This window comes from Bubalus bubalis, chromosome 20 (assembly GCF_019923935.1).
Source record: "Bubalus bubalis isolate 160015118507 breed Murrah chromosome 20, NDDB_SH_1, whole genome shotgun sequence".
Classification (NCBI taxonomy): Eukaryota; Metazoa; Chordata; class Mammalia; order Artiodactyla; family Bovidae; genus Bubalus; species Bubalus bubalis.
This window is the reverse complement of record NC_059176.1, coordinates 38,373,802-38,388,256: the sequence shown is the minus strand read 5'-3', so window position 1 is coordinate 38,388,256 and position 14,455 is coordinate 38,373,802. Positions and strand designations below refer to the sequence as shown.

The window sequence follows — 14,455 nt, the reverse complement described above, 5'->3', positions numbered from 1 at the left end:
AAGTAACCAATAAACTTGAAAGCTGTATTGATATTTTAATCTTCTAAAATTACCAGTGAGATAAAGAAGCATAAAGTATTAATAACATCCCTAATTTTTAACATAACAACAAAGGTCTTCATGATCAAGTCTATGACTCTACAGGCTGTACTCGCTCGTATCTCCTTCTGCATGGAATGCCTATTTCCACCGTTTGCAACTATCTCATTACTCAAATCTTGCTTAAGGCATCATCTCCTCCAGAAAGCTTTTTCTTGACTTTCTCATGTCTCAATTTGAGTAACGTGTTCTCCTTTGTGCTTCCAAAACGCTTTTACTGTTACACTTATCCTAATGGGTTAAGATTTATTTACATATACGTCTCTGCATTGTGATCAAAGACGTATCTTTTTCATGTCCTTAAGCAAAGCTAATGGCAACCCACTCCAGTATTCTTGCCTGGAAAATTCATACACAGAGGAGCCTGGCAGGCTACAGCCCACTGGGTCGCAAAGAGTTGAACACGACTAAGTGACTAAGACACACACAAGCAAAGCTCAGCATATAACAGCAACAGTACATGATCACTGAATGAATAAACAAATCAATAGTGGTTATAATAGATAAAGTATGTGTCTGTGTTCATACCTGATCTTGAGGAAGATCTAAAATAGTTAAAAAACATCACTCATGTTTATATGTTAACCTTTCTTCCCATTCTGAAAATGGTAGCTGACTTACGGTACGCTACAGAGGTTTAAGTACCTGATGATACTGCCCAATATACGACAGGTGCTCCCCGTTATAAGCATAAAAATTGCCCAGTTCCTTAAGGCTATATACACAGGTTCAAACACAATCCATTTTTAATAGATGAAAGGAACATATTCTTTCCCAACCTAATTAGAAAAGAATAGCTAATAATCTGTCCAGAGCAATTTAGCCCTTCATCTGGTTGAGACTAGAGATTCAAATTGACAAAGACACTGATAACGTTATCTGAAGAAGTACACAGTGTCTTTGCTATCAGACTTCCTGATTCCAAACCATGCTGGACTAAACCATACACCCTTGGGAACAGAGTGTAGGACTGACTTCTTTTTCTATTCCCAGGGCCTAGGAAATGGACAGTGCTCACAAATGCCTGCTGAATAAAATTCTACCTGAACAGCTTCATCACGTGCTTGCTTTTCTTCCTGTCTTCTCTGACGCTCTTCCTGTAACTCATTAAGCCTCTGCTCATATTCCTTCAATTTTGATAAAACATCATGGCGTTTGTTCTGGGCTTCAAGGGTATTTATAAAGGCAATTTCGTTTACCTTCAACAACAACAACAACAACAACAAAAACACAGAAAGTAAGTTTCAAATTAGGCTCATTCTAAGGCACATCAGACACATCAGATTCTTAAGACATGATGTTAAGAAATTTAAGTCTTTATTTAATAATATAAACCAGTTGTATACGGCACAGAACAAAAAATGAATTGACTTCCAGTCTTTTATTTCAATATTTATTCCCCAAATGGATAATAATCCAGTGTATATAACAAATCCATAGGCCGTAGTAAGAAGTGAAATAGAGTAAATAAAGGCCTGCCATTGAAATTTTTTATTGAAATACAATTCATTTACAATGTTGTTAGCTTCTGGTATACAGCAAAGTGATTCAGTTATACATACATATATGTATTAATTCCCTGTGTTATACAATATGACCTAGTTATTCATCCATTCTATATATAATAGTTTGCATCTACTATAGGGCTAATAGTTACTATGGGGCTAATAGTTAGCCCCAAATTCCCAATCCAGTCCTCCCCTGGGCCCTCTCCCCTTGGCAACCACAGGTCTATTCTCCATGTCTGTGAGTCTATTTCTGTTCTGGAGACAGGTTCCTTTGTGTCATATTTTAGATTCCACATAAAAGTGATATCATACAGCATTTGTCTTTTTCTGACTTACTTCACTCTATATGACAGTCTCTAGATCCAACCACATTTCCACAAATGACCCAATTTCATTCCATTTTGTAGCTGAGTAATATTCCATTGAATATATGTACCACATCTTCTTGATCCATTCATCAGTACATGGAAATTAAGGCTGCTTCCATGTCCTGGCTATTGTAAACAGTGCTGCAATAAGCATCGGGGTGCGTGTATCTTTTTGAATTATGGTTTTCTCAGGGTATATGTCCAGTAGTGGTATTGCTGAGTCATATGGCAGTTCTACCTTTAGATTTTTAAGGAAGCTCCATACTGTTCTCCATCATGGCTATATCAATTTACATTCCCACCAACAGTTCAAATTGGTTCCTTTTTCTTCACCCCCCTCTCCAGCATTATTTGAAGCATTTATGATGATGGTCATTCTGATCCATCTGAAGTGATACATCACTGTAGTTTTGATTTGCATTTCTCTAATAATTAGTGATGCTGAACATCATTTCATGTCCTTTTTGGCCATTTGTATGTCTTCTTTGGTGAAATGTCTATTTAAGTCTTATGCCCATTTTTTGAGTGGGTTGTTTGTTTTTCTTTTTTTTGGTATTGAACAGCATGAGCTGTTTGTATATTTTGTAGATTAATTCCTTGTCAATTGCTTTGTTTGCAAATATTTTCTCCCATTCTGAGAGCTGACTTTTCATCTTGTTTATGGTTTCCTCTGCGGTGCATAAGATTTTAAGTGTAATTAGGTCCTTTTGTTTATTTTTGTTTTTATTTTCATTACTCAAGGAGGTGGGTCAAAAAGATGAGTGTTCTTCCTGTTTTCCTCTAAAAGTTTTATAGTGTCCAGTCTTACATTTAGGTCTTTATTCCATTTTGACTTTGCTTTTGTGCATGGTGTTAGGGAGTATTCTAATTTCATTTTTTTACATGCAGCTGTCCAGTTTTCCCAGCACTACTTATTAAAGAGACTGTCTTTTCTCTATTGTATATTCTTGCCTCTGCCATAGATTAGGTGACTAAGTGCGTGGGTTTATCTCTGGTCTTTCTACCCTGTTCCATTGATCTACATTTATGGTTTTGTGCCAGTACCATACTGTCTTATTTACTGTACAAATCAATTTTCTTCAACATACACCAAATAAGTTATAATTAGGTACAAAGTACTGAACTACATATATTTCATCCTCAACTTTACATATATTGATTTTCAACAGTCAAGTTTTGCTAGAGAGTACAGTTTTTATGAATAAAATACAGCTAATGATAGTACTTTGGCCACCTCATGCGAAGAGTTGACTCACTGGAAAAGACTCTGATGCTGGGAGGGATTCGGGGCAGGAGGAGAAGGGGACAACAGAGGATAAGATGGCTGGATGGCATCATTGACTCGATGGATGTGAGTCTGAGTGGACTCCAGGAGATGGTGATGGACAGGGAGGCCTGGCGTGCTGCGATTCATGGGGTCACAAAGAGTCGGACACGACTGAGCAACTGAACTGAACTGAACGGAATGATAGTAAAGTAATGCTCAAAATTCTCCAAGCCAGGCTTCAGCAATACATGAACTGTGAACTTCCAGATGTTCAAGATGGTTTTAGAAAAGGCAGAGGAACCAGAGATCAAATTGCTAACATCTGCTGGATCACTGAAAAGGCAAGAGAGTTCTAGAAAAACATCTATGTCTGCTTTATTGACTATGCCAAAGCCTTTGACTGTGTGGATCACAATAAACTGTGGAAAATTCTGAAAGAGATGGGAATACCAGACCACCTGACCTGCCTCTTGAGAAATCTATATGCAGGTCAGGAAGCAACAGTTAGAACTGGACATGGAACAATGGACCGGTTCCAAATAGGAAAAGGAGGATGTCAAGGCTGTGTATTGTCGCCCTGCTTATTTAACTTATATGCAGAGTACATCATGAGAAACGCTGGGCTGGAAGAAGCACAAGCTGGAATCAAGATTGCCGGGAGAAATATCAATAACCTCAGGTATGCAGATGACACCACCCTTATGGCAGAAAGTGAAGAGGAACTAAAAAGCCTCTTGATGAAAGTGAAAGAGGAGAGTGAAAAAGTTGGCTTAAAGCTCAACATTCAGAAAACGAAGATCATGGCATCCGGTCCCATCACTTCATGGGAAACAGATGGGGAAACAGTGGAAACAGTGTCAGACTTTATTTTTCTGGGCTCCAAAATCACTGCAGATGGTGACTGCAGCCATGAAATTAAAAGACACTTACTCCTTGGAAGGAAAGTTATGACCAACCTAGATAGCATATTCAAAAGCAGAGACATTACTTTACTTTACCAACAAAGGTCCATCTAGTCAAGGCTATGGTTTTTCCAGTGGTCATGTATGGATGTGAGAGTTGGACTGTGAAGAAAGCTGAGTGCCAAAGAATTGATGCTTTTGAACTGTGGTGTTGGAGAAGACTCTTGAGAGTCCCTTGGACTGCAAGGAGATCCAACCAGTCCATTCTGAAGGAGATCAGCCCTGGGATTTCTTTGGAGGGAATGATGCTAAAGCTGAAATTCCAGTACTTTGGCCACCTCATGCGAAGAGTTGACTCATTGGAAAAGACTCTGACGCTGGGAGGGATTGGGGGCAGGAAGAGAAGGGGACGACAGAGGATGAGATGGCTGGATGGCATCACTGACTCAATGGACGTGAGTTTGGGTGAACTCCGGGAGTTGGTGATGGACAGGGAGGCCTGGCGTGCTGCGATTCATGGGGTTGCAAAGAGTTGGACATGACTGAGCGATTGAAGTGAACTGAACTGAATGATAAAAAACTGGAAAACGTCAGTTGGGATCAAATTCCTCATTCTTGAAAGCCAGAAGGATGGCATGCTATTGTGAAAAAGGCAGAGTGAAATGGAATTAAACACTGGAGCTGCTCTCTCTGACAGAAGTACAGACTCCAGGAATCCATGCTAAATGAAATAAAACCTATCATTAGATATGTTTCAAACTAAAGCAAGTGTCAAACTCACATGTGAATGAAGTTCTAAAACAGATTTCCCAATCTCCATGACATATTGCCACTTTCATAAGTAAATTAACAACATAATCATTTCTCAAACTAGACTGAAAGTATAAGGCAAACAGGTATGCTCAAGGAAAATTAATCATACTGTATCAAGGGTCACATGTTAAGCATAATCAAGATGAAAGAAAAATAAATGGGACCTTAATGCTCAAAAAAAATACATAAAATAAAATTCAGAGGGGAGAATGTGCAAAAATAGAATAAAAAAATCCAATCTGTAATGCTGGTCAAATGGTCGAAAGTTTTAGTTACATAAGTTGAATATGTTTGGCCATATAACATACAGCATAGTGATAACAGTTAACAATATTATAACATATACTTGGAATTTGCTTAGAAAATAGATCTGAAATCTTAACACACACACATACAGTAACTAACAAGTAACAGATGTTTTAATTAGCTGGATTGTAGTGATTATATCAAAATATATATGTATATCAAAATATCAAGTTGTATATCTTAATATATAATTTTGATAGTCAATGATATCTCAATAAAACCATAAGTAAGTAAATAAATAAGACATTTCCTGAAAATTACTGGAATAAAACATAACCAAAGAAAAAGCATAAAATTTCTTAGGCATATTCTGTAATGTAAGAGAAGTCAACATGCACTTGGATTTAAAGCTGCAAAAAAAAATGATAAAATGACATAACGATAAAATAAAGGAAGACAAGAAAGTTAAGGAAACTTAGGAAAAGGTGACATGATTATTGAATTAACTCAGTTAATTAAGCATGAAAACAGAACAGAGATGGTAAAATATCAAATCACTAACGGAGGAAAGGCTTGTTACAATCACAGTACTGTGAACTTTAAAAATATAAATTTATGTATAAGTAATAACTTTTGAACATGGAGAACAAGTTAAGATGACCTAATATAAAAATAATATCTATATTAAGAAAGTCAAAAGAAAATATTCCAATATATTGGGTTGGCCAAAAGGTTCATTCAGTTTTTTCATAAGATGGCTCAACTACAGCTTAGTTGTCTTTAACTTCATTTGAAACAATTTTGTTAGATTATATTGTGACAGGTGTCATATCAACATGTATTTGAAAGAAACAAAATTGATGAATTTTTACAGAGCCATTTTAATGTTGAAGATGGAAGAAAAAAGCAACATATTCAGCATATTATTATTATTTCAAGAAAGGTAAAAAGGCAACTGAACCACAAAAAATGATTCGTGCAGTGTATGGAGAAAGTGATGTGACTAAACAAACATGAAGAAGCAGCCACTCTTTGATATATGTGGAACCAAACTTCCTGATCATAAGAATCATGTGGAAGGCTTACTACCAACAATAAAGCTCCTCAGAGGTCACTCTAGCATTACTGAAAAATACCTGCAAAGCCTGGAAATCTCTCTTCTTAACAACTCAGATGACTGTTATGATCAGGCAAGACTGGGAAATACCGACATGTGAAAAAAAACCAAAGGTTGGAGGAGGTTTTGTTTCATAGATTAAAATGTCTGGGGATGAAAATAACTGATAATGTTCCACACAAACTGTTAAGATATTTATGTAATTACACTAAGAACAATTCATTCGTAAAACATTTAAATGAATGAGAGAACAAGAAAAAACCAGATCGTCTATTTTTATCTTCTTTGTATATGCAATACATTTCAAAATAGGATTTCAGAGATTATCAAAGAGAAAGCAATGAAAATTAAGAGAACCAACAGGGCGTATTGGTAGTAGGGTTTTAAAGAAGTACTTCATATTAGCAAAAATTTTAGAATACACTCATCTTAGTTAACTGGGATTATTAAGAATTTTTTTTTTTTTATTTCATATAGATATATTCATGTTTGCTCCAATTTCTTTTTAAGCAAGAACATGGTGAATGTGGGGAACACATGTATACCTGTGGCGGATTCATTTTGATATTTGGCAAAACTAATACAGTTATGTAAAGTTTAAAAATAAAATAAAATTAAAAAATAAATAAATAAATAAATAAAAAATAAATTAAAAAAAAATAGGTAAAATAAACAAAATAGCATAGCCAAAAAAGAAATAAATAACACCATTAAAGTTGACAGCAAAGATACAAAATCCAGTGAACACTTTCTGGGGATGTAATATTAAGAATTTTTTAAACTACAAATGGCAGCTGATATCTTTATGTAAACCCAACCAGCAGTTGATCATTTATCTTGATGGAAACTACTTAAAACTATAGCTTGGGTTATTTTGTTTACAGGAGTCACTTTGGTTTGCTGCATGCTAAGTCACTTCAGTCATGTCTGACTCTTTGAGACTCTGGACTGTAGCCCACCAGGCTCCTCTGTCCATAGGATTCTCCAGGCAAGAATACTAGAGTGAGTTGCCATGCCCTCCTTCAGGGGATCTTCCTGACCTCTGGCTTAATGAGATTATAATGAAAATAAATATATTAAGCAATTAGACAAATCAAAATTCATACAAGTCATATGAAAAAAGACCACAAAATGAGAATACTAAACCAATAATAAGAACAGTGGTAAAAGCACAGGTTTTGCAACCACAAACACCAGGATTTTAATTCTGGCTGTGACCATCAACAATCTGCTTTCAGATTGCTCCTCTAAAATATAAAAACAATACATAGTTCAGAACATCCACTTCCAGCTATAATGCAGTAAAAGGGTCCAGATGTACCTTTCTACCTTAAACAACTAAAAAATTAGACTAAAATATATAAATTACATGAATAATGTAATACACCAAATAGCAAAAGAACAAAGGAGAAATCCACATTATTCTTGCAACAGATGCAGAAAAAGTGCTTGACAAAATACAGTATCCTTCATGATAAAAGCACTCAACAAACTAGGAGAATCAAAACCCCTCATAAATACTGATCCAACAATTCTTAAAATTTCAGCAAACCAAGCTCTCCAAAATATAAAAATGTTTTTATATCATGACCATGTGAGGTTTGTCCTAGAACTACACACTTTGGTATTTGAAAATCAAATACTGAAATTCACCATTTAAAAATCTTATAAAAACATAACATTATCTCAATAAATGCAGAAAAAGCAAGTAACCAAATTCAAACTTCATGGTAAAAAAATTTAGTAACTAGGAATAGAAAGGAAGTTCCTCAATCTAATAAAGAACGTCTCTGAAAGATCCACAGCTAATACTATACTTAACGGTGAAAGACTGAATGCTTTCTTCCTAAAACTGGGAACATGGCAATGATGTTAGCTATCATCACAACTAGTCAATATTGTCCTAAAATAGCAAAAATATTTTAGAAGAAAATACAACTTAAGGATTTATACTTCCTGATTGCATGAGGTTATAAAGGTAGAGTAATAAAGTGTTATTGGTCTAAAAATAGGCATAAAGATAAATGTAACAGAACAGAAAATCATAAACAAACCCACACATATATGGCCAACTGCTAGTCAACAAGTATCCAAGGCAATTCATTATATAAAAGATGGCCTCTTTGACAATGATAATGGAACATTAGATATCCATATAAAAAAAATGAACCTGAACTTTACTTCACACCATATACAAAATTTAATTCAAAATGGAACAGATGTCATCATAAAATTTAAAACGTCTAGAGAAAACTTAAGGGAAAATCCTAGTGATCTTAAATTTACATAACAATTTTTTTAAAAGGGCATAAAAAACACAAAGTATAGAAAAAAAGTCAATATATTGGACCTTTCCAATTTTTAAAGCTTCAAAAGTCACTTTTAAGAAAACAAAAAGGCATTCCATAGACTAAGAAAATACATTTGCAAAACACAGATGTTAATACCTAAAATATACAAAATCTTTTAAGAAATTCTGCTATTTGCTACAACATGGATGAACATGGAGCTTACTATACTAAAGTGGAATAAGCCAGATGGAGAAAGAAAAATATTGTATTGTACCAGTTATATTTGGAATATAAAAGAAAAAGTCAAACTCATCAAAAGATTTTTCTTTCTGTAGCTGATTTCCAGTTTGCTAACCACTGTGGTTAGCAAAAATACTTGATATAATTTCCAACCTCTTATATTTGTTATGACTTGTTTATGGTCTAGTATGTGATCTATCCTGGAGAACATTCCATGTGCACTTGAAGAGAATGTGTATTCTGCTGTTTTTGAATATGATGTCCTGTATATATCTATTAAGTCCAACTGGTCTACAGGATCAAAAAGTATCATTGTTTTACTGAATTTCTATATAGATATGGAAGAAACTGAAAGGCTCATCAACAGATGAATGAATAAAGAAGATGTGTGGGGTGTGCATGTATATAATGGAATATTACTCAACCATAAAAGGAATGAAATGCTGCCATTTACAGTAACATGGATGAACCTAAAGAATATTATGTTCAGTGAAGTAAGTCAGACAAGGAAAGACAAATACTATATGATATCACTTCTATGCGGTATCTAAAAAATAATACAAATGAATATATATGCAAAACAGAAACAGATATAGAAAACAAACTAGTGGTAACCAAAGAGAAGGGGGAGGGGAAGAGGCAAATCGGGGGTACAGATTTAATATAAATTACTATGTATAAAATAGATAGGCAAAAATTATATATTGCTATTATAGGGAATCACAGTCATTATCATGCAATGACTAACAATGGAGTAATATCTGTAAAAACACTAATCACTATATTGCATACATGAAACTAATATAATATTCTAAATCAACTATACTTCAATTTGAATGTAGAGTTCCAGAGAATAGCAAAGAGAGATAAGAAAGCCTTCCTCAGCGATCAATGCAAAGAAATAGAGGAAAACAACAGAATGGGAAAGACTAGAGATCTCTCTAAGAAAATTAAACATACCAAGGGAACATACCATGCAAAGATGGGCTCAATATGGACCTAACAGAAGCAGAAGATATTAAGAAGAGGTGGCAAGAATACAAGAAGAACTGTACAAAAAGATCTTCATGACCAAGATAATCACGATGGTGTGATCACTCACCTAGAGCCAGACATCCTGGAATGTGAAGTCAAGTGGGCCTTAGGAAGCATCACTATGAACAAAGCTAGTGGAGGTGATGGAATTCCAGTCAAGTTATTTCAAATCGTAAAAGATGATGCTGTGAAAGTGCTGCACTCAATATGTCAGCAAATTTGGAAAACTCAGCAGTGGCCACAGGACTGGAAAAGGTCAGTTTTCATTCCAATCCCAAAGAAAGGCAATGCCAAAGAATGCTCAAACCACTGAACAATTGCACTCATCTCACACGCTAGTAAAGTAATGCTCAAAATTCTCCAAGCCAGGCTTCAATATGTGAACTGTGAACTTCCAGATGTTCAAGCTGGTTTTAGAAAAGGCAGAGGAACCAGAGATCAAATTGCCAACATCCGCTGGATCACTGAAAAAGAAAGAGAGTTCTAGAAAAACATCTATTTCTGCTTTATTGACTATGCCAAAGCCTTTGACTGTGTGGATCACAATAAACTGGAAAATTCTGAAAGAGATGGGAATACCAGACCACCTGACCTGCCTCTTGAGAAATCTGTATGCAGGTCAGCAAGCAACAGTTAGAACGGCACATGGAACAACAGACTGGTTCCAAATAGGAAATGGAGTACGTCAAGGCCGTATATTGTCACCCTGCTTATTTAACTTCTATGCAGAGTACATCATGGGAAACGCTGGGCTGGAAGAAGCACAAGCTGGAATCAAGACAGCAGGGAAAAATATCAATAACCTCAGGTATGCAGATGACACCACCCTTATGGCAAAAAGTGAAGAACTAAAGAGCCTCTTGATGAACGTGAAAGAGGAGAGTGAAAAAGTTGGCTTAAAGCTCAACATTCAGAAAACTAAGATCATGGCATCCGGTCCCATCACTTCATGGCAATAGATGGGGAAACAGTGGATGACTTTATTTTTCTCTGCTTCAAAATCACTTCAGATGGTGATTGCAGCAATGAAATTAAAAGACACTTTACTCCTTGGAAGGAAAGTTATGACCAACCTAGACAGCATATTAAAAAGGAGAGACATTACTTTGACAACAAAGGTCCGTCTAGTCAAAGCTATGGTTTTTCCAGTAGTCATGTATGGATGTGAGAGTTGGACTGTGAAGAAAGCTGAGCACAGAAGAATTGATGCTTTTGAACTGTGGTGTTGGAGAAGACTCTTCAGAGTTCCTTGGACTGCAAGGAGATCCAACCAGTCCATCCTAAAGGAGATCAGTCCTGGGTGTGTTCACTGGAAGGACTGATGTTGAAGCTGAAACTCCAATACTTTGGCCACCTGATGCCAAGAGCTGACTCATTTGAAAAGATCCTGATGCTGCAAAAGATTGAGGACAGGAGAAGGGGACGACAGAGGATGAGATGGTTGGATGGCATCACCAACTCAATGGACATGAGTTTCGGCACACTCCGGGAGCTGGTGATGGACAGGGAGGCCTGGCGTGCTGTGGTTTACATGGTCGCAAAGAGTCAGACACAACAGAGTGACTGAACTGAACTGAACTGATACTTCAATTAAAAAAAAAAACTCAAAGAAAGAGAGAGTAGCAAAGTATTTGCCAGGGGCCAGAAGGAGACAGACAGAAATAGGAAGAGACTGGTAAAAGGATACAAAATTTCAGTTATACAGTGAATAAGACCTGAGCATCTAATGTATAGTATGCTAACTATAGTTGATAACACTGTATTGTATAATTAAAATATGATATGGGAAAACGTAAATGTTCACACACACAAAAGATAAATATGTGAGGTGATGAATATGTTAATTAACTCAATCAGGGGAATCCTCTCACAATGTATATCAAATCATCACGTAAGTATCTATTTCATTTGTTAAGTATACCTCAAAAAAGCTAAAAACACACCTGTTTGAATAACAATAAAACAATCTAACTTTCAAAAATCAACAGATACCTGAATAAACACTGCACCAAATAAGAGCTTCAGATAGAAAAAATACACACATAAAAAGATGTTCAAAAAGCAAATTAAAACCATATGAGAACTATATATACAGACTAATATGAAATGGTTATAATTACAATGTGTAACCATGTCAAGTATTGGTGAGAATGTGGCTAACTAGAACACTCTGCACTACTGGTAAAAGTATATAAACTGTTTTTTTAAAAGTTAAACTTCTCATAGGATTCTGCCAATCCACTCTTGGGTATTCACCAGAGAAAATAAAAGCACACATCTGCACAAAGGCTTGTACATGAATTTACACAGCAGCTGTATCTATAATAGCCAAAATCTGTAATGAAAACAAATGTCCATCAACAAGTGACTGGATTAACAAACTATGGTATTTCTACACAATGATACACTTCTCAGCAATGCAACGGAAATGATATATACAACAACATGGATAAAATTCAAACTAACTATGCTGAGTGAAAGATGCCAGAAGAAAGAGTACCTACTCTATGATTCCATTCACATAAAATTCTAGAAAATGCTAACATCCATAGTGACAAAAAGCAGATCAGCAATTACACGGTAAAAGAGCTGGATGAAGGAATGAATTACAAAGAGGTATGAAGAAACTTTTGAGGGTGATGGAACTGTTTATTATTTTCATTGTACTTATGGTTTCAGGAATACATGTGTCAAAACTCATCAAACTGATGCTTCACATATGTGTTATTTATTATCTATAAATTATACTTCAATTAAGCGATAAAAATAATATATATCTCATAGGATTATTTTAAGAATAAAATATTGTACAGAATAAATTTCAAATGAGCCTGTAAAAATGCTGTTATTCTGGTACCAAATAAACACTTGATAAATATTAACTTCTCATGTAACAATTGAAAGTACTTGAGTAACTAATTCAATGTTCAAAACACCTAAGACATACCTTAGCTTCTTCTTCTTGTGCTTTCTTAACAATTGCTTGTAATTGCACCTCTCGTTTGAATTCAGCATGAAGTAATTTCTCTTCCATCATCCTACGTCGTTGGTCTAATAACCCTTCTTTCCACTTTCGGACTTCTTTCTCCTATATGCAATGAATTATCACATCATTAATTTCAGCATGGATAGTCATTTGACAAGAAGTGCAAACAGGTAAACAGCTTAGGAATTACAAAGTGAAGAACCAGGAAAGATCTAAAGATCATGACTAATTATTAAGAACACAGACTATAAAGCCTGACAGTTCATAATCTACCAGTCACTTGCTAGATATGTAAACTGGGCAACTTTTTTAGCCTACATCTCAGTTTCCTCATCTATAAACAGAACAGTAGTAGTATCTAACTCACAGGTTTTAAAGACTGAGTCAGTCAATATATGTAAAACTTTTAGAATAGTACATTAGACATTGCTCAAGAGAAATATTTGCTGTTATTATTATATTGCACTATGGGCACACTTAAAAATAGTATTTCTTATCCTTATAAATGTTGTCTCTATAACTCAAATTCAAGACAAATGATTACCCTAGAAATTGAAAAATGGTGAGAAGTTTGAAAAGTCACAATTATCTGCATAAAACATTCCCTGAAGGAACACACAGAGTTTTACTTATGGAAGAATAAAGATAATTATGATAGCTGCATTTAATTCCTTAAAACAATATCAAATAGGAGAAGTAAAAGACTTATCCTGTGCTTCAACATATTAGAACTAGCACCAAAAAGAATAAAGAAAATCAATGCTGACTTAACACGAATGGGAAGAAAACTAACATTTAAGTTGAATTTTAGCTACATAATAATGGGTTTAACCACCTTAAAAAGTATGATGCAGAAAGAACACTGAAATAGGAGCTAAAAACAGGTCCTTAAAGCCCCAGCTCTGCAAATGATTGGTTCTATGACACTGCAGACAGCCCTCAGTCTCTCCTAGATTCAGTTTTCACACCTATGATATGAAATGGGGCTCAGGATCTGTTCAACTCTGTGAGCCTCACAGAAGTACTGTTGTGATCATATGAGACCATATATGGAAGAACAGTAATGAAACAATAACCACTGTACAAATGGAAGGTGAGATTTATCATTTGAATTAATTGAAGTGATACTGACCATTGATGGGAAAATTAAGAACTTCTAATGTCTTATACAATTTCAAGAATTTATTATTGTGTTTGCATGAATTATCTGGAGATTATATTAGTGAGAAAAAAAACTATATAATTTTGTTTGTATTAAAAACACAATAAGAAGGTAAAGTATAATTGTGTTAGAACAGTTTTCTGAAGCTTAAAATGAAAAAATATATTAACTCTTATAGAACCCCATTACAAGGAGACTGTTTTTCATACTTGATTTATCCAAACTAAATGATTAAAATAAAAATAATTAAATTCTTGAGATTCAAGTAAAGAGAAAAATTATAGATTTTCTTCCTATCCCACCAACTTTTCTACTGCATTAAGGAGAATCTTATGTCACCTCATTTTTACAATCAAACTATTTGATCTAATTATCTCTCCCAATTTTAAAACACACAAAAGGAGTGAAAATACTTTTAACC

General features: G+C 34.9%; 1 protein-coding gene across 7 annotated transcripts in view; it reads right to left on the bottom strand.

Annotated features, from left to right (window-relative positions):
* Positions 1–14,455, bottom strand: part of SCAPER (S-phase cyclin A associated protein in the ER) — a 414,652-nt gene that overhangs the window by 281,303 nt on the left and 118,894 nt on the right. For 6 of the 7 annotated variants that reach the window (XM_025271386.3, XM_025271383.3, XM_025271385.3 and 3 more), the window contains exons 15-16: positions 12,834–12,974; positions 1,143–1,298 (exon numbers count right to left, since the gene is read on the bottom strand). In XM_025271386.3, coding sequence (XP_025127171.3) covers positions 1,143–1,298; positions 12,834–12,974 — 297 coding nt within the window. The remainder of the gene's footprint in view (positions 1–1,142; positions 1,299–12,833; positions 12,975–14,455) is intronic. The other variant, XM_044933045.2, reaches the window with a different exon arrangement.